Raw genomic sequence first — 20,604 nt, 5'->3', positions numbered from 1 at the left:
ATATTAGTAACCAAAAATATGAAATTATAATCTTGAAAGTCAATAATCCACCAGAAATGTTTTTATTTTTAAGGCACCTTGTTGGGAGCCTGGAAAAGATATCTGCTGAGGATTAAAAATATAAGACAAAAAATATTTCTTCCATGTTTCTCAAGGTCAGTGGGGGAAAAGGCAAAGAGCCTAAATAAAGTCTTTGTTTCAGCTTCTACTAAGAAGGGCATTAAATTACCGCTTTGAAAATGGCCCTAAAAGGGACAGACTTCAGATGATGGACCACAGTAACAACATTTTACATTACACTGACAATTTAAAGAGACGAGCATCTAGGAACACAAGGATAAAACTGAGAGAGACTGACTGATGAAACATGCGACAATGCCAACTCATAAACCGCACTGATAGTAACAAAACACATTGACTGAAGATGATCAACCTACAATACTCCTAGCAAAGACACTTAAAAATGTGAATCTAGAGAAACAGGTTCTGGGTCAGTTGTAAAGGATTTAAGAACTAATGGAAAGATCACAGCCTAGGTCAATGGTTCCCAAACAGAGGTCCAAGGACAAACCTGGGTTAACCCCCTAAGAATCACTCAAGTACTTGAAAGTCAAATTAGAATCTAAGAAGATCACCCAGGCGACAAAATGGATAGACCCTGAAAGAATTATGCTAAGTGAAAGAAGCCAAGCACAAAAGACTACATATTGTACAATTCCATGTATATGAAATACCCCAAACAGGCAAATCCATAGAGACAAAAAGTAGAGCAGAGGTTGCCAGGGGTTGAGGGAAAAAACAGAGTGACTGGTGATGGGCATAAGGTTCTTTGGGGGATGATGAAATGTTCTGGAATCAGAAAGTGGTGATCTTTACACAATCTTGTGAATATACTAAAACCACAGAACTGCATGTTTTAAAAGTGTGGATTTTACAGCATGTGAATTATATCTCAATTTTAAAAAATTCAATGTAAGAATATACTGAAAAGGGTCCTCTCATATGTTGCTGGCAGGAGCATCAACTATTAAAAGATTTTTTGCAGGGGAGAGTAGCAATAATACTAAAATTTTAATTTTGGATATGCTTTTAAAGTGAACAATTTCTCTTTGAGAACATAAACTAAGGAAACATTTAGATACTCCAAAGGTTTATGTATAAGAATATCTGATACAGAATTATTTTTAATAGAGTAAAAAACTGTAAATACTCTATTTGTCGACCTTTAGGAAAATGCTTAAATTAATAGCACATCCATCATATAGAATACTACTACACAGCCATTGTTACACAAAGTTTTAGTTGACATTTAAAAAGTGTCCACAACATGTGGGAAAGTAAAAAAAGAAAACCTATGATCTAATCCCATTTTTTTTTAAGAAGGCTATACCAACATTAGCTTTTTAAAATAAATTTAGGACACATACCATCATTATGTCTGGGAGATAAGATTGTGGGCAACTTTCACTTCATTTTTTCAAAACTTTCTCAAAGTTATTATTTGTTTGCCTTTACCTGTTTCCCATGATTAGAAAGTAAGCTTCATGAGACAGTGACTTTGTGGTGTTCCCCAAGATCTTTGTGGCTTATAGTAAAACTCAATCATATGATTATTGGATGAAATGAATATTTTCAATTTGAAAAAAGAGAAAAAAGACGTCTACAAAATTGTATGTGTAAACAAAAATGACAACAAATACCTGTGTACTGAAGAAAGAATGGAAGAAAATAAACAAAATGTTAATCATTTGAGGCTGTGCAAATTTGGGTTTTAAAATTTTTTTTTATTAACTAGACATCTAAATTTTCAATAATGAGAATACTGCTTTCAAGATACTTATAATAGAAAAATTTTCACATAGATGTAATAGAAAAATTTTAAAGACTTTAATAATGAAGGAAAAATTGTTTGCCAGACAATTCACACGCCTCCAAATCATCAGTATTCAGGAATCAAAGGCAGAATATGAGAGGCGCCAGCACTATGATTACATCTGAGTGAGGGCAGGGCAGAGTGTACTTTGCACTTGGGCTGCAAAGGCCCTTGCACACCCTTCACCCAGAAGCGCTTCCTCCAATTTCAACCCAGCGGTGAGCGGCCCAGTGAGCCCCTGCTGCCCATCGCTTCAGGGTCTTCCACCTTCCCCAGGGAGAGGAAAGTGTTCGCTGTGTAGACTTACTTAATATCAAGAAATCAGCTAAACATAAAAATAAGCAGACAAGCTTAACTAAGTTTGAGACCTGTCTTTTTTTAGAAGTCCAAATAACAAAAATGAAAATACAAAATAAGAAGTAATTACTACTACTATGAGTTGGTTTGTGGACACTTCAGGTGGCAAAGCTACTTTCCAATTAGAATTAGAATTGTCTTATTTTTTCACCTTCTCTTTCTTCTTATAGTTACCACCTGCCTGTGGAATACAGTAAAGACAGAAAACCCCACATATCCTTGGCTTTATCACACTGCAATTGCACGGGGACTCATTCATTTGGCAAATAGATTTGTGCTGAGTGAGCAAGACCCATCTGAGGAGGGACAGGGACAATGTCAGTGTGTGCATGTGTCTGTGTGTCCCCTCTGTGTTTGTGAGTTTTTTCCCTGTATTCAGCATATTCAATCCTTCCACACCCAGGAATTCTGTGCTTTGGGTGATGAAGCAGGTATTTCAATCCTATATGGCTCCTCACATGGTCACAGCTGGTTAGCACCAGGAGGAGAAGAGTTCGGTTTCAGGCAGAAGTGTCCAGGACACTCTTGGATATACTTTCCAAGGGAAATGTCTATGAGAATAAATTAGACCGCCCAAGAAGAATGGATAAAGAAAGAAGAGGAAACAGGACCTAACCTGTGGAACACTAATACTTAAGGGCCCCAGAGGGGGAAGAACCTACAGACAGGGTGAAGGAGCAGTCAGGTGAGTGATATAGGAGGGAAAAAGGGTAAGAAAGAGTTGCTTCACAGAAACCAGAGGATGAGAGCATTTTAAGACAGAATGATCACAGGTGTCAAATGCTGCTGAGGAGCACGTAAGCTAAGGACTGAAGAGTGATCAACAGATTTGACGATGTAATTTCTGCAAAGCCCCTCTACCCCAAAGTCCTTGAACCTGTCAGTCAAGTCTCCACCTCTATTTTCATATTTTTGCTTTTAAAACAGGATGGGGTGGTGGTGGTTTTTTCTCTTACGATGTTTCAAGACTCTTTGACTACTCTAAATCTTTAGGCAAAGCCAACCTAAACCTTGTTAATTCCAAGTGGTAAAAAAGCCGGGGGCAGGTAGATTATTAAATTTAGATGCTGACAGAAAAGAGTTAGGAAGAGAGAAGGAAAATACTTAATAAGTGCCTGTTTGTTAACAAGTGTTGTTTCTAGAAAGTACGAGGTTTTTTTTCCAAACAACTATGGTTTTTATGAGCAAACCAAAAGCTCAAAGTGATTAAATTTTCTAACCTGTCAAAGTGCAATGATGTTTGTTTCAGCCAACCAAGGCTAAGAGAGACCTCTTCTAAAATGTTTTTGTGACATCTTCTAAGCCAAGTAGATCAACAAATACAGAGAGAATAAGACTATTTTCCTACCTCTTCCTTCCTGGCCCACCTGTAATTTCACTGTAGTCCTGGGTTACTAGAGCCCCTGAGCCCAGAACTTAAGCAAACCCTGGCCAATACCATTTCCACATACCAAGGCCCAGCAAGACCACGGCCTGGAGTTAGGAATACTATGTGTGGGCAGGGAACAGTGCTTTTCATATATCTCGACCTTTAGTCACAGCCACTCTGAGTACTCAGAATTGTTTTGATATTTGAAAGATAAAATAGATGTCAGCAATGATCATAATAATACCTGACTTTATTAAGGAATGAGTATTAGGCAATATACTAAGTTTCTTAAACAGATTATGTCTCAAAACAACTCTAAGAGGAAGTATATTATGGTTCCAAATATGACTCTATAGAGTAGAAGTTCAGAGAGGTTAAATAACTCACCCAAAGTCAGACAGCTAGTGAGTACTAGAGCTAAGATCTGAACCCGGGTTTGACTCCTGGTTTTAAGAGCCACTGCTCTTGACTGCTTCACGATACTGCCTCATGTTCTGCATACACCAAACTCAGAATAAGAATTAGCAAGACTCTCTAACCACCTCTACTTGATTTCCATCATCCGCTCCCCAGCACCACGGGTATCTCCCTAACCTTTCCCCCAGAAAGCCGTTAACTCATTAACTTTCCTCTTCTATCCATTTCTTTATAAATCCATTTGTTCCCCAGACCAGAATGGGATAATACATGAAGAATCAAACAATCCAGCAGAACATTTAATATTAAATAAGTGATCTCTAAGACTTTTCAACTCTACCCAGAAGGATCCCAAGATGAGGGTTAAAGAACATCAAATGTGGACTTGGCAACTACCAGAAGACCTACAACCACCATCCTAAGAACACATTTTGTTAGCAGTGGGTACTATATTTCAGTTTTCCTCCCAAAATGAGAACTTTTGATCCTTGGTCACTACATGTTACGTAGTTTCCCAAAACTGGCAAAATTTATCCAAAACCACATCAATAGTAAAGGGACGGGCTAACTGAGGCAAAAGACAGTGAGTTAATGAGAAAACCATAAACCATATCAAAAGTGGAAAGAAGTTCACTGCTGTTACTTCTGCTTTTTTCCCACAATACTCAGAATACTAGCTTTGGGCTACTTTTCCCAAGAGTGAATCCAAGTTAGATGGAGGGAGGCAATTCTCTACAGTCACAGTGACACTTGTCAAATGTCACGGATCCTAGATCTTTTGTTGCCACTTTGAAGTTGGCCCAAGGTCTCGTTACCAGAGATTCCCAGACCCCTCTGGTCAGGACAGGAGATGAGGCAATTCTATGCACTGTTTAGAAGTGGTTGTCTTTATTCCAATGTTTTCTGCATGTAGACGGACTCAAAGCCACTTTATTCATAGAATTTAAAACTCAGCCGCTTATTTCTATTTTTAAAAAATTGTTTCGTGTCTGTTTCAGCTAGTGATATATTGAGTAATATCAGTAACATGAGCTGAAAGAACCACTTGGTAATATATAATTATTATGTAATATTTTAATTAAAAATTGTATCTACTTAGACTACTATTTATATTGGTACCACAGATAAATACCATACATAAATGCCCTGGTAAACCCTAGGATTCTAGTCAGGATGTACCACTAAGGTCATCCAGCCCAAACGCCCACTTCCTGGCCTTTGACACACAAGCAAACAGCTCTCCAGTCTCTCCCAGGAGTGGGGAGCTTAGTGCCCGCAAGGTGCAGGCCACAGCTGGGCAGCTCAACTTCTCAGGACGGTCTTCTTCAGATGGAGCTAAAGCCTGTCCACCTATAACTCTCCAATCTCACCTACAGGTCCAGCAACAGACACAGTCAACCTCTTTTCCAAGAGATGCTTTTAAATATTCCCTTCTTCAGGCTACGTAATCTTAGTTTCATCTATCATACCCCATGTTGAATGAGTCAACAGTCTTTTACCATCCTGATCACTTTGCTCTGACCTCTCAAGTATATGTTTCAGAGCACAAAATGAATTAGAACAAGAAACACAAAAATATGTTAAGGTATGTCAAAAGATAGGTTTTAGAGCCCGTGGATTGCTCTAGCATGCTCAGCAACGTCTTGCAGTTCAGTCATCGGTATGGCCTGTCACCAGTACCTATGAGAGAAGCAGGATCAACTCCTCCACTTAATTAACTTGCTCCTCCACCTATCTAATATTAACTTTTAAATAAAAACTCTGCCCTGTTCATCAACATATACTATGAGGTGTAAATGAAAACCATCTAACTGAGGCTACATGATAACTGGCTGACATACCAAAGGTCTTAATATGAACTTTCAAAAGAAAAGAACCTAAATTCATGTTGGGGTAATTCTGGTAAAGAATGTTTTCACTGAAATGAAAGCTTACCTTAAATAATGTTTAAAAAATTAAATATGCAGATTGTTCTAAGAAATAAAAATCTGCCCATGTATCATAAACGACAGTAGTTTCAAGGGCTTGGGATTCTCTTCAGTAATGTGTTCTTTTTAACAGCAGCATAATATTCCACTAGGTAGATGTGCTATGATGTATATACAGGTCTACCTCACAGATATTGCAGGTTCAGTTCCAGACCACCACAAGAAAGCAAATACCGTAGTAAAGTGAGTCACACAAATTTTTTGGTTTACAGGTGCATACAAACGTTATGTTTACACTATACTGTAGTCTATTAAGTGTGCACAAGCACTATGTCTAAAAAAAAAATCTACATACCTTAATTTTAAAATATCTTATTGCTTGGCACACTGTAAATCAACTATACTTCGATTAAAAAAAATTAAATTACAGGAGGTCCAAAGTGCAAGATTCTTCTGCGCCTGCGCGGCCCGGGTCACTTCCCAGGCTGCTCCAAGGCGCCCAGCTCACCGCCATCTTGACCTGGGGCTTCGTTGTTCGTGCTGGGCTGGGCGGTTTGGTGTAATTGCTGCCGAAGAAGGAGGCGCAGTAACCTCCGGTCGGCCGAGAAAATCCGCTATTTCGCAGCCATAGCCGCTCAAAAGATTTGTGAGGTGGTAAAGGGTAGAGAGCTGGACCCAGAGGCGCCGCCACGACAGCAGCAGCCATGGAGGACGAAATGCCTAAGACTCTATATGTCAGCAAGCTTCCCTGAGATGTGACAGAAGCTTTAATTCTCCAAAATGATTATGGACACAGCTGGAAATGATCCATATTGTTTTGCAGAGTTTTATGAGCGTCGTCATGCAGCTGCAGCACTAGCTGCTATGAATGGGCGGAAGATGATGGGTAAGGAAGTCAAAGTGAAGTGGGCAACAACCCACAGCAGTCAAAAGGATACAAGCAGTAGTACCGTTGTCAGCCCACAGCGTTCACAAGGTCATTTCCATGTCTTTGTTGGTGATCTCAGTCCAGAAATTACAACTGAAGATACAAAAGCTGCTTTTGCACCATTTGGAAGAATATCAGATGCCCAAGTGGTAAAAGACATAGCAACAGGAAAGTCTAAGGGATATGTCTTTGTCTCCTTTTTCAACAGATGGGATGCTGAAAACTCCATTCAACAGATAGGTGGCCAGTGGCTTGGTGGAAGACAAATCAGAACTAACTGGGCAACCCGAAAGCCTCCAGGTCCAAAGAGTACATATGAGTCGAACACCAAACAGCTATCATAGGATGAGGTCGTAAATCAGTCTAGTCCAAGCAACTGTACTGTATACGGTGGAGGTGTCACTTCTGGGCTAAAAGAACAACTAATGCGTCAGACTTTTTCGCCATTTGGACAAATAATGGAAATTCGAGTCTTTCCAGATAAAGGATATTCTTTTGTTTGGTTCAATTCCCATGAAAGTGCAGCACATGCAGTTGTTTCTGTTAATGGAACTACCATTGAAGGCCATGTTGTGAAATGCTACTGGGGCAAAGAAACTCTTGATATGATAAATCCCATGCAACAGCAGAATCAAACTGGATATCCACAAGCTTACGGCCAGTGGGGCCAGTGGTATGGGAATGCACAACAAATTGGCCAATATATGCCTAATGGTTTGGCAAGTACCCACATATGGAATGTATGGCCAGCTATGGAACCAGCAGGGATTTAAACAGTCTTCTGCACCATGGATGGGACCAAATTATGGAGTGCAGCCGCCTCCAGGACAGAATGGCAGCATGATGCCTAATCAGCCTGCAGGGTATCAAGTTGCAGGGTATGAAACCCAGTGAAAAAGGACTCCAGAACCTAAAGCCAGTGGCTTAAGGCTACAGGGAGTGTAGTAAAGCCGTTGTTTACTTAAAGATTTATCAAATCAGTCAGTGCAAATGTCAGATACAATGTATTTATTTAAAAGATTCATTTTTTAATCATGAAATTACCATCCACATTATTTTAAAAAGAAACAATATGCTGGATGTCTGCCAATTTTTGCCTTCATTACCTTTTTTGATAAAGTTTCTCACATCCTTGTTTCAAATACAAATGCAGGGATTGCTGCCACTTTTTAAAACTGGAGGCAGAAAATTGCACAATGTTGAACTTTTTTCCACTGAAGTAGTGTGTGCAGTTATAGTTTGCACTCCTGATATGATTTAAAACATGTAATATAAAGATTAAAAAAAAGAAAAAAGGAAAACCAAAACTGTGCAGAGTCTAGAAGTTCTTTGTAATCTTCAGCTTATGCACAATTCTATTTTAGGTTTTTCTGAAATAGGCATTGTTTGAGCTGCCCCATCTCCACTGTTTTCCCTTTGGGGTTTTTAAGTATAAGTTATTAGTTTACATCATTTTTGTATCTAAATTTTTTCACAAATTTGTCTTGCCTTATTAAAGGTCTATAAAATATACTTAAATGGGAAAAAATGATCTTTAGATTGAAAACTTTTCTCAGGTGGATTGATAATTGTTTTCATCTTGTGTTTTATATGAGAAGGTGCCTCAAGAATTCCCTGTTGAATTTGTTTAAAAGGGTTTTTATCTTCTGTGATAAACTTTGCTGTGTACCAGGAAATATAAAAACAAAAACTTGTTACTAAAGAAAATCTCTGAAATGTGGTAAGTTCTTATGAACCCATGTTAAGTTCATGTGTCAACTTCTACATTTACATGTATTTCATTATGTAAAATGTTTTAGCAATTTAACATTTTGCACAGTTAGCAATTTTGTATGTAATTTCCTCCTTAAAGGCATCATGCAGAATTGACAGGAGATTCATAAGGTTTTGTTTGCATGTGAATATCAAGTACACACTTTGATAGTCTCTGAATACAAAGTTATCTGCTCTTGTTTTTCAAGAACTTTGAGACACAAAGTTGTATGTAAAGAAATATATTAATTTGCCATATTCTAGTTGTACTTACTCAAAAAGAATAAATCAACTTGATTTTAATATGTACAAATGATAGCTGTGAAACTGTAGAATATCTTTGTCAGGCTTACGGTTTCTTGTGAACTCCAAAATTAGCCTGAATGACCGGCTGGGCAAAGCATTTTTAAAATGTTCAGAGGCCAAAAGATAAACAAACAAAAACCCGTGAAATCCTACCTCCTTAAACAGCCTTCAAAGAGGAGAATCCTCAGTGCATTCATTACTTTGATTCTTTTGGTACCTGTTCTCCTGGAGTTCCCAATTTTATTATTTTGGGGTGGCTCCGAGCATTAAGAGGTTTAATCTTTGATGGCATTGTTCTAGTTTTGAAATTTCTAGTACATTTCAGTCTCTTAGAAGAATTGTGGGAGATTTTGTTTTGTTTTGTTTTCAGCGAAAGTCACAAACTCTCCTCTCCTTTGACTCACAAAGGGGAAGGGTCCCCAGTATACATATTTGGATGCTTGGTTGTTTTTAAGACCAGAGAGCTCCTGGTGTTTTATTTAGGAACAGAAGAGGCCCATGGAACCCTAAGAGTTTCGTGGCCTGTATCCTCCAGGTAGGAGCAGATGACTCGAAGCTGGCCTCTAAGCCAGTACTCCTGTAGGCCAGAGCCCAGGAAAGACAGCTCGTAAATGTACAGTTCTCTGGAGCTCAGCTCTATGCAGTTGTACTGGTGCTTCATCAAGTCACTGTGTATTTTCTAAGTGTTGATACATTAAAACTTGCTTTATGGAAGATGAGTAAATTTTTTAAACACTTGGAAATTTTATTTCCTTGTTAATTAACCTTCTACAGATCAGGGCATGCAACCAAAAGCAGCTTAAATACTCAAAAAATAAAATAACAGGATGCTGTTTTTAGGTTCTTCTGGTTTATGTTCCTATTTTAGGACCCTCACTTTTCTCTTATTCAAAAATATTTTATGCCCTATACATCTGTGGACTGCAGGGTAAATTATTTGGGCATAAATAATCCAAGCAAAAGTATAGTTTTTCTTTCATTTTGACTATCTCAAGTAATAACACTTTTTATTAGCCAATATTTTCTTATTGCACAATTCTAAAACGTACATTGACTACTTTTTGAGAAGAAAGTACTATTACTCAAAGGCTGACTACTGAACAAATTTGTAATTCAGGAACATTGCTAACTCTGCTTTAAATCTTACTCTCAGTGTTAAATCATTTAAAAAATTTACAGTCTAAAAATCATACTGGTATTAGTATCAGGTAAGGAAATTGAAGTTTTTAAGATGGATTCAATTCATTCTCTGCAATATGCATTCAAATTTTACTTTAAAATACATCTGTTACTGTGAAGAACCTAAAGTGGTTCACACTTAATGGGTCATTAATCCAGTACTCTTTGCCCTGACTGTTTGGATATTAAAGTTCCTTTATGTTTTCTATAAAAAAAAAAAATTAAATTAAAATAAAATAAAAATACTTTGCTGCTAAAAAAATGCTAACCATCATCTGAACCTTCAGCAAGTCACAGTGCTTTTGCTGGTGGAGGGTCCTGCCTCGGTGCTGACGGCTGCTGACCGATCAGGCTGGTGGCTGCTGAAGCTGGGGTGTCTGCGGCAATTTCTTAAAATACGACAACGATGAAGTTTACCACATCAGCTGACTCTTCCTTGCACAAACAATTTTCTGTAGCATGCAGTGCTGTCTGACAGCATTCTACCCACAGCAGAACTCCTTTCAAAATTGGAATCAATCCTCTCAAACCCTGCTGCCGCTTTATCAACTAAGTTTATGTAATATTCTAAATCCTTTGTTGTCATCCCAACAACCTTCACGGCATCTTCCCCAGGAGTAGACTCCATCTCAAGGAACCACTTTCTATGCACATCCATAAGAAGCAACTCCTCAACTGTTCAAGTTTTATCATGAGATGGCAGCAATTCAGTCCCATCTTCAGGCTCCACTTCTAATTCTAGTTCTCTTGTCTTTTCCACCACATCGGAAGTTATTTCCTCCACTGAAGTCTTGAACCCCTCAAAGTCACCCATAAGGGTTGGAATCAACTTCTCCCAAACTCCTGTCAATGTTGACATTTTTACCTCTTCCCATGAATCACAAATGTTCTTCATGGTATCCAGTATGGTGAATCCTTTCCAGAAGGTTTTCAACTTACTTTGCCCAGATCCATCAGAGGAATCACTATCTATGGCAGCTACAACCTTACAAAATGTATGTCCTAAATAATAAGATTTGAAAGACAAAAATTACTCCTTGACCCATGGGCCGCAGAATGGATGCTGTGTGAGCAGGCATGAAAACATCATAAATCTCGCTGTACAACTCCATCAAAGCTCTTGGGTGACCATGTGAATTGTCAATGAGCCGTAATATTTTGAAAGAAAATCTTTTTTTCTGAGCAGTAGGCCTCAACAGTGGACTTACACATACAGTAAGCCATGTTGTAAACACATGTGCTATCATCCAGGCTTTATAATTTCCATTTAGAGAGTACAGGCAGAGTAGATTTAGCATAATTCTCATTTAGGATAATTTAGGATAATCTCATTTAGCATAATTCTCATACTAGGCCCTAGTATTTTCAGGATGGTACATGAGCACTGGCTTCAACCTAAAAGTAACAGCTGCATTAGTCCCTAACAAGAGAGTCAGCCTGTCTTTTGAAACTTTGAAGACAGGCACTGACTTGCCCTCTATAGCTATCAAGGTCCTAAATGGCATCTTCTTCCAATAGGAGGCTGTTTTGTCTAAACTGAAAATCTGTTGTTTAGTGTAGCCACCTTCATTAATTACCTTAGCTAGATCTCCTGGATAATTTGCTGCAGCTTCTACATCAGCACTTGCTGCTTCCACCTTGTACTTTTAGGTTATGGAGACAGCTCCTCTCCTTAAACCTCAGGAACCAAGCTCTGTTAGCTTTAAACTTTTCTTCTACACTTTCCTCACCTCTCTCAGCCTTCACAGAATTGAAGAGAGTTAGGGCCTTGCTCTGGATTAGACTTTGACTTAAGAGAATGGTGTGATTTGTCTGATCTTCTATCCAGACCACTCAAACTTTCTCCATATCAGCAATAAGGCTGTGGTGCTTTCTTATTTGCGTGTTCACTGGAACGGCACTTTTAATTTCCTTCAAGAATCCTTCCTTTGCATCCACAACTTGGCTAAACTGTTTAGCACCAGAGGCCTCACTTGCAGCCTGTCTCTGCTTTCCATGTGCCTTCTTCACTAAACTTAATCACCTCTAGCTTTTGATCGAAAGTGAGAGCCGAGCAACTGGTCCTTTCACTTGAACACCTAGAGGCCACTGTAGGGTTATTAAGTGGCCTAACTTCCATCTTGTTGTGTCTCAAGGAATGGTTGCTTCCTGGGCTCAGAAACCGGAGGAGAAGGTGAAAGACGGAGGAAGAGCCAGTCAGTTGGTGGAGCAGTCACAGACATTTATCAATGAAGTTCACCCCAAAACAATTACAACAGTAACACCAAAGATCACGGACCGCAGATCACCATAGCAAATATAATAATAATGGAAAGGTCCGAAATACTGAGAGAATTACCAAAATGTGACACCGAGACACGAAGTGAGCAAATGCTGTTGGGAAAATGGCGATGATAGACCTGCTCAAGGCAGGGCTGCCACAAACCTTCAATTTGTAAAAAATGTAATACCTGCACAGTAAAATGAGGCATGCCTGTAGTTGCCTTTTTGATGGACATTTAAGTTCATTTCCAATTTTGCTATAATAAACAAAGTCACAATGAAACCTACACACCCATCTGAGTATATCCATAGGATAAAATCCTGGCAGATGGAACTGCATTCTCTACAGTGTTTGTCTACTAACTTTTGACTCTACAGAGCCAGGACAGGAGGAAATCAGAGTGTAGACAGTGTTTAGGCACTGCTCTTCCTATTAAAATTGGCAGCAGGTGACTCAATTCTTTCCCAAAACAGGCTGTTTTGTTTTGGTTTCATAAGGATCTATCTACTGGGAACAGAACAGAGAATAGTCCTTGTAACCATAGCCCTAGGTCACCCTGTATCCGACTACTCAGTGCTCTACAAGCAGAGAGGAAAGTGGCTGGTCCCACCCAACCTCTTTGCATAGGGTCCCAGCTGAAGGGCAGGGATTCGGATCTCCCCAGTTACCAGGTTGTCATTCAATTCTGTAAAAGGAAAACCAGCCCATCAGAGACAGCCTGTTTCTAAGAGACACAGGCAGGTCCCCTCATCTCACCTCCCTGAGCCACACTGGTTTAGGTCTCTGGGATCCTCTGAAAATGTAATCACCTGGAACACATAAGTACCAACTAAGGAAAAAGATCTTAGCAGGATGCGTCACAAGGGCCAAATGTTTTTATCAACTCCCCTCCCCTTCAGGAAACCAAATGCCAAACAGTTAATGTTCACTATTTTCTGCAGGAGAAAACTTCAGCACATCATGATAAATAAGAATTCTATAAGTGAATGCTTTTAGTTTAACCAAACATCGAAAATAATAAATATGTAAACTATAAAGAAGCGATCACTTCTCTCTTTATAAAAACTTGGTAAGCTATTTCTCTTTCGCATAGCTGATTTTTAATAATATTCTGATCTACAATCTTTGTTCCATTTATTCCTGGATAGAGCTGACCTGAGCATAGTAAAAATCTATGTATTAAGTCATTCAGAACACAGCTCTCAGTTACCACGTGGAGAATGGGAAACAGGCAGCAGGGTAACTACCAGAGGCTAAGAGATAAGCCAAAACTGCCAGCATCACCTCTTGTAAAAAAGCACCAGTGTATGCTGGATGCATTCACTTAAAAGATATGTGACCTCTTACCTGCTTCTCTTTCTTCTGTATTTTCATTATCATCTATTAAAGGCAATTATTTTATTTCTGTAAAACATAAAAAAGGCAAAGATTATGCTAAAATCCAAAATGAAACATTTTAGATTATCTCAAGATTAGCTGTGACACATGAGGAAAACACAGAATAGAGGATTACTTCTACAGAACACTTACACAATTAGTGGTCTTCTAGCCCAGCACCCGCCAGAGCCCTACATATAGGCCTAAACCTACCTACTCCCATCCTAAACCCTAGTTTTTTGCTCCAGATGGAGTGGAGTCAAAAAGATACTGTCTTTGTGGATAAAACAAGTTATAAAAGATGCTGGCATATTAAATTACAAAGGAAACTAAAAGAGGAACCAAAAATAATGACATGACTATATTGAGAGGGGTGGAGAGGGGGCAGAATTAATAAGCAAAGCCCTCATTTCTTTTGGAAGAAAATCAGTAAATAGTATCTACAACTGGAGATCAAGAAATAGAAATATACACAACAGGGGCCTCCCTGGTGGTGCAGTGGTTAAAAATCTGCCTGGCAATGCAGGGGACACGGGTTCAAGTCCTGGTTGGGGAAGATCCCACATGCTGCGGAGCAACTAAGCCCGTGCGCCACAACTACTGAGCCCGCGCTCTAGAGCCCACGTGCCACAACGACTGAAGCCCGTGCGCCTAGAGCCCATGCTCCGCAACAAGAGAAGCCACCGCAATGAGAAGCCCCCGCAGAAGCCCCCGCTCGCCGCAACTAGAGAACGCCCGCGCGCAGCAACAAAGACCCAACGCAGCCAAAAATAAATAAATAAATAAAAAGAAATATACACAATAAAATAGAGCTAAAAGAGTTAAAAGTCGTCGTCTTGAAGGAGAGAGGAGCTGGTGTGAGACAGGACAGGGCACTCCTGCATTTCATCACATGCTCTCCTACATCACTTGATGTTTTAAACAATGTGCACTTTAAACTGACAAAATAAGTTCCATTCCAATATTTCACATGATCTTTTTTTAAAAAAATAATTTATTTATTTTATTTTATTTTTGGCTGCGCTGGGTCTTCGTTGCCGCGCATGGGCTTTCTTTAGTTGCAGCAAGCAGGGGGATACTCTTTGTTGAGGTGCGCGGGCGTCTCATTGCGGTGGCTTCTCTTGCTGCGGAGAATGGGCTCTAGGCACGCAGGCTCAGTAGTTGTGGCTCGCGGGCTCCAGAGTGCAAGCTCAGTAGTTGTGGTGCACAGGCTTAGCTGCTCCACAGCATGTGGGATCTTCCTGGGCCAGGGCTCGAACCCGTGTCCCCTGCATTGGCAGGCAGATTCTCAACCACTGCACCACCAGGGAAGCCCTCATATGATCTTTTGAAATGATTTTATTGTACCCAGGACTTAAGCCCCATCCCCACTCCAAGCATAATGACACCTGGACTTTTTCTCATAAATGACTTTTCAGCACCATAGCGACAAGAGCCCAGCAAGTGGCTTGAGAGGTCACTGAAGTGCACTAAGGGCATCCCAGGGAACAGAAAGAATGCTATTTTAGGAAACCCAGAATTTGGGGCGGCCTGAGTCACTCACTCTCTCACCTTCCCCATAGACAAACTATGGAAGGATCATAGTATCCTGGCTTCCGGTTCTAGTCCGGATGTAGACACCGCCTCATATTTATTGTTTACTTTGACTTCCTGGACATCCCAGAGAGCTAGGAAAACATCCCAGAGGCACACAATTATTCTTATGTTATAATTATTTCTCATATCCAAATGAATGTGATGTGCAGGCATCAGGGAGAACTTTAAGATTAAAGTGAGACAGTCCCACCTTCTAAGTGGGCTCATGGTGTGTATGATGCAACTGAGAAAAATGAAGGATTTCAATCATCCCTGGGGCCACAATTACAGTTTACCAGTTTAAAGTCTGGTAACTTCAGGGGGTTTTTTCCTCCAAGAGTCAGAAGCGTTTTCTATTAAAAGGACCATAAAATGCTACCAGGATATTGCTGCTTGCAAAGAGCATAGCATCCAAGGAGGTAACAAGCTGCAAAGTGGGTGCAGGCGGGGCCTAGACCAAGCGGGAAGGAGAGGAGGGCAGAGAAGAACTGGCCAAATCAAGAAAAGGGAAAGCCAAGTCAGCAAACAGTGCTTCTAAGGATCAGTGTGAGGACTAGCATTTGATGGAACAATTTCCTCAAGAAAACCATAGATTCCTGAGAAATGGCAAGGTAAGGGCTCTGAATCAGGGCAGTTCAAAGGATTTTACCACCTAAACTCTGTTACAGTGGTGTCAGCACTAGGTAAACTACGTTAGTACAAGTTTATCTTCTTTATCTCTCAATTTCAAATTATCAGACCCCAGAAAACCAACACTCTCAACTATCACAAACTGCCACAAATTCTGAAACGAAGAAAGACGTTTGGAAAATAAATTCTGGCTAATAAAAAGGGATATTATAAATAACCAGACACATATACTCAAATAAAATTCTACCCAACAAAATGAAATCAATCATTTACAAAATACAGAAGTCCAGTGCCAATAAAAACTACTTTTTAATTTATAAAAAAATCAAGTATAATGCAATAGAGACATCAAAAGACACAATTTCTGATCAAGTACCACAAACTAGCATGCAAATAAAACAGGGCCCCAGCACTGCCAGGAATGTGGGGAAAACTGTGGACCAAACTGATCCTTACTGATGGCACCTTTCATTGTTTCAGGCTTTCTGAAAGCACTCAGGCAACGTGCCACTAGATCTATGAACTGCCACAGTCCATTGATCTGCCAGTTCCGCTTTCAGGAATCCATCCCAAGGAAATAAGCCAGCAGGAAATAAAGCCGAGAGGAAGCTCAGCGGTGAGGTGGGGCACAACATGAAAACGCCTGTCACAGCAGAGCTCAGGCAATGCAGAGGGCCATGGAGGTCACACGGGCCCACCATTCCCTGGGCCCGTGTCATCACAGGGCCTGGGAAGATCAGAGACGGCAGATGAGCACAAGCTGGAAAGACCGGGAAGAGGCTGACGCAAGTGTGGCGTGAATGTGGTTACTCAGCAGAGAGAAGGGTTGGAGGAAAAGAGTTGGGTGAAAGATTCTAAACCAAATCTCACCGTCCCCCATCATCTGTTCACATGCAAGATACTGCCACCTGCACCCTCAGGGATATTCACGCTGCACAGATAACCCCCACCCCATTCTCTGAGAGAGACGGTGTGTGTGACATCCAAGTGCATCCCAGTGATGATGCTGTAAGAATAACTGCTCTAGTTCACTGAATGCAGTCTTTGGCCAACCTCACATTGTTACTGTGAAACCATCTCTAGCACCTGGATGGATTGCTACACACCAGCTCACAGCCACTCCACAAGAAAACAGATACAAACAACATCAATAGGGACTTCCCTGGTGGCGCAGTGGTTAAGACTCTGAGCTCCCAATGCAGGAGGCCTGGGTTCAATCCCTGGTCAGAGAACTAGATCCCACGTGCATGCTGCAAACTAAGGAGCCTGAGAGCCGCAACTAATAAGCCTGCCGGCCACAACTAATGAATGCACGTGCCGTAACTAAGGAGCAGGCAAGCCGCAACTAAGGGGCCCACCTGCCATGACAAAGACCCAGCGCAACCAAATAAATTAATTAATTAAATTAAATAAATATTTTTTAAAAAATCAATAGGTGTTCAATAAACATTTGTTGACTTTTATTTCTCCAAACAGCTACAAGGCACTCTTTCTTCGGTTACCTCTACTTTTTATTTTACCTCTTTGATGACACAAGTTTAAAAAATACAAAACCACCTAGTCTTTTCGTGAAGCTAAATGTTATGTAGCAGGAATGGATGACCAGATCTACCCTAAAGCAGGTACTTCTGCACACCACTGGAAATGGTTTTAGAGCCTCTGCTGCTGTGTTGCCATCACCCAGAAGTTGTGATTAGACAGATCTCTTGGGCTCGATAAAGTAAAAATTAAAACAGTAATTTCAGCGTCCCACAACTTAATTAGAAGCATAATACAAATATATTCTGAAACTCCTAACTGTGTGGACAAACCAGGAAATTTGTTAAGAGGAAAAAGTGTATGTAAAAAAAGAAAAGTGTGTAACTTCTGAATTACATGAAAACTGGGAGGACTCCTCACTGCCTTTCAATGCTTATGTATGAAAGTAGCATTTAATTACCTTCACAGGAAGGTTAGCTGCTAATAATATAAAAAGCAAACAATATAAAAATTCCCATTCCTTCTTACACTCACCTACCTCACGATGCTTCTATTAAGAAAGATGGGTGCCAGGTTTCAATAGTAATATTTTGAAATTTATTACTTTTTCTCTTTCCAGTTCAAAAATTCTGCCCCAGTGCCTGCACCATTTCCAAGTTCCTCAGTGCTGTGTTATGGACACTTAAAAAATAATAAAACAACAGGTACACACCATTTTACCATTCATTTACAGAAATTATTTAAATTTACTCTGTCTGGAGAATTCTGCCACCTGGGGTCTATTGCATTACAAGAGTGTGTGTTTACGGAAACACGGACAAGTGCACACACAGCAGACCCTGCCATGGTCCTTATATCCACAGGGACAGCAGAAGACACAGCTGACAGCAGGAGGGACAGGGACCTTCGCTGTTAACAGGCCACCAAATCCCTTCCACGCTATCACGCACTTTGGGACAGAGAGTAAGTGGGAAGCTACTTCAAAAATCAGATCTACCTCAAATCTTCCACAATGACCACGTACTTTTATCATTAATTCATGCCCCCCTTACAGCAGCAGGCACAGATGAGGCAATCCCACAGTGCTGGCGGGAGGTGTGGGGATGTGAGAAGGGAGCAGGCACAGGACATGGGGAATAACAACCCACTTGAGAAAAGCGAATCAAGAAGGCAGCGAGGAGCTCCTAGGGACCACCTCTTGCCGAGACTCGGGACAGACATCCTTGACCACAAAGAGGGTCCGATGGGCGGGGTATCCCTCAACTTCTCACTTCCCACCTCCCCACCCAACCTGCACAAACTGGACAGATTTATCTCTGTCCTTTGCTAGGCCAGAAGCAGCCCACGAGAGGGTAACAGCGAGGGTCTGAAGTGCCAAAAAGCAGAGGAGATCCAGGCTCTAAGAGCGATGAGCCAGAGCCAGGTAAAACCTCTTCCAGACTTTGTTTCCTCACCTATAAAAAAGGGTGACAACACCTACACCTCAGAGAGTATCAGGAGAACGTAAAGGGCTCGGAATCCGGTGTCTGTAGCACGGTGCACGGGAGCTGTCTGGCAGCCTCTAGTGTCGCCTGTCCTGTGGGCTTCCTGCCAGGGTCAGAGGAGAGAAGGTGGCCCCCTTTCCTGAGGACAACTACTCTTCCATCAGTACTGGGGGTCCGTCCTCTTGCACTTCTCAGCCATCTCAGCCTCTGGATCACTTTGCAGTCAGTCTCTCCTCGTTTCGTTTAGGCTGCCCCTCAGACGTCACCCAACCCCTGAAGTCTTCCCCAACCACGTGACTCCCCCCACCCCCGCCCGCACTCTCTACCTTCTCAGCCCAATTTAGCTGAAGAATCCTGGCACCTGTTGCCACCTGACATTACATTATGTCTAGCTGACTATAAATTTATTACCTGTGAGATGCACACACACGAGTGTAAGCTTTGTTTTGTTCATGCTGTACTTCCTGAGTCTGCACCAGCACTGGGCTCATAACAGGTGCTCCATAAACATCTGTTCCATGAAGAATCACTTCCTAAAATCATCACTAAGCCTCTCTCTTTCTACAGCTCTTCTCTCAACAAAGAAACAGGCTCAACTCTATCTCAGAACAGTAACTATACCAACAAATCCCACACCTGAATTTTCACTTCCTCCCATATTACTTCCCTAAAGCTGCTCTTAGCAATGACTCCCTAGCTGCCAAATCCAAGGCTTTAGCCTGACTTCCTTGCAGCACTTTAAACTATGGACCATTTCCTCCTTTTAAAATTCTCATCTCACTGGTTTCTTGGAAGCCATTCTCTCCTGCTTTGCCTCTGACTGCAGGCCTCCAAAGCTCAGCTTCCTCCATAGGATCCTCCTATTATAAGGCCTAACCCTTAAATGTCGGCGCCCCCAGGGCTAAACACGCTTAATACCACAAGGGCTCCCTGAGTTCTCCACTCAACTCCCAGACTTCATCTCTACACCAGGACGACTGCACATTTCCAAATCCAAGTCCTCCTCCTGACCTCCAGGTAGGCATGTCCATCCACATCCTGGCCAGTTCCAATTAGGTATTCCACAGATGCCACAAAAAAAACCCACAACTCAGTGCTGCCTTTACACCCACACACCTGCTCCTATGTCCCCCCCTAGAGGCTAGGGTCCCACGACCTGCCACCCAGCCCAGAGTTCAGTCATCCTTAACTACTTCCCTTTCCCTTAACTCCTTCCTAATTCCTGAATCCCGTGGTTCCTCCCCAGTCCACCTCTTTAGTTTATTACCACTTTTTTGGCAGGGGGATTTTTTTTTTTTTTTTACCAGATCTAGCCTCCTAAGTCTCTACTCTAAGTACCTTCTACCCTCATGCCATTACCCTCATTGGACCAAGAGTATGTTTTCCTAAAGTATAAACAAAATCAGATCATACCTCTGCAGTGTCTTCAAAAAGGAAAACAAACTCCTCATGGCACAGAGCCCTGCGTAAGCGATCTGGCCTCTATTCTGAGTCTGCTGCTCTGACGTTACCTTCCACCATTCACCCAACGGTACTGAATACTTGAGGTTCAAGCTATGCTTCACCAGGAAAACCCTTCCACTCTCCTTCCACTCCTGTCTCTTATCCTTTGAAACTCAACTCTGGTGTCACATTCTCCAGGATGTCTTACCCGACTTCCCTAAACCCTGAAAGCATCTCGTGAGAA

The 20,604-nt window shown here is 41.1% G+C and overlaps 1 protein-coding gene and 1 pseudogene across 2 annotated transcripts in view; one reads left to right on the top strand and one right to left on the bottom strand.

Annotated features, from left to right (window-relative positions):
• The window catches only part of CHD6 (chromodomain helicase DNA binding protein 6), a 210,138-nt gene that overhangs the window by 132,956 nt on the left and 56,578 nt on the right, over nt 1-20,604 (bottom strand). The window contains exon 2 of the mRNA XM_082359464.1: nt 13,720-13,776. Within this exon, the coding sequence (XP_082215590.1) occupies nt 13,720-13,752 (33 nt within the window). The 5' untranslated portion in view covers nt 13,753-13,776. The remainder of the gene's footprint in view (nt 1-13,719; nt 13,777-20,604) is intronic.
• On the top strand, nt 1,396-7,695 carry LOC309613062 (cytotoxic granule associated RNA binding protein TIA1 pseudogene; annotated as a pseudogene). The gene has a single exon. The product of its transcript is annotated as a cytotoxic granule associated RNA binding protein TIA1 pseudogene (transcript).

This window comes from Balaenoptera borealis, assembly GCF_965194805.1.
Source record: "Balaenoptera borealis genome assembly, chromosome: 16".
Taxonomy (NCBI): Eukaryota; Metazoa; Chordata; class Mammalia; order Artiodactyla; family Balaenopteridae; genus Balaenoptera; species Balaenoptera borealis.
This window is presented reverse-complemented; position numbering and strand designations above follow the sequence as displayed.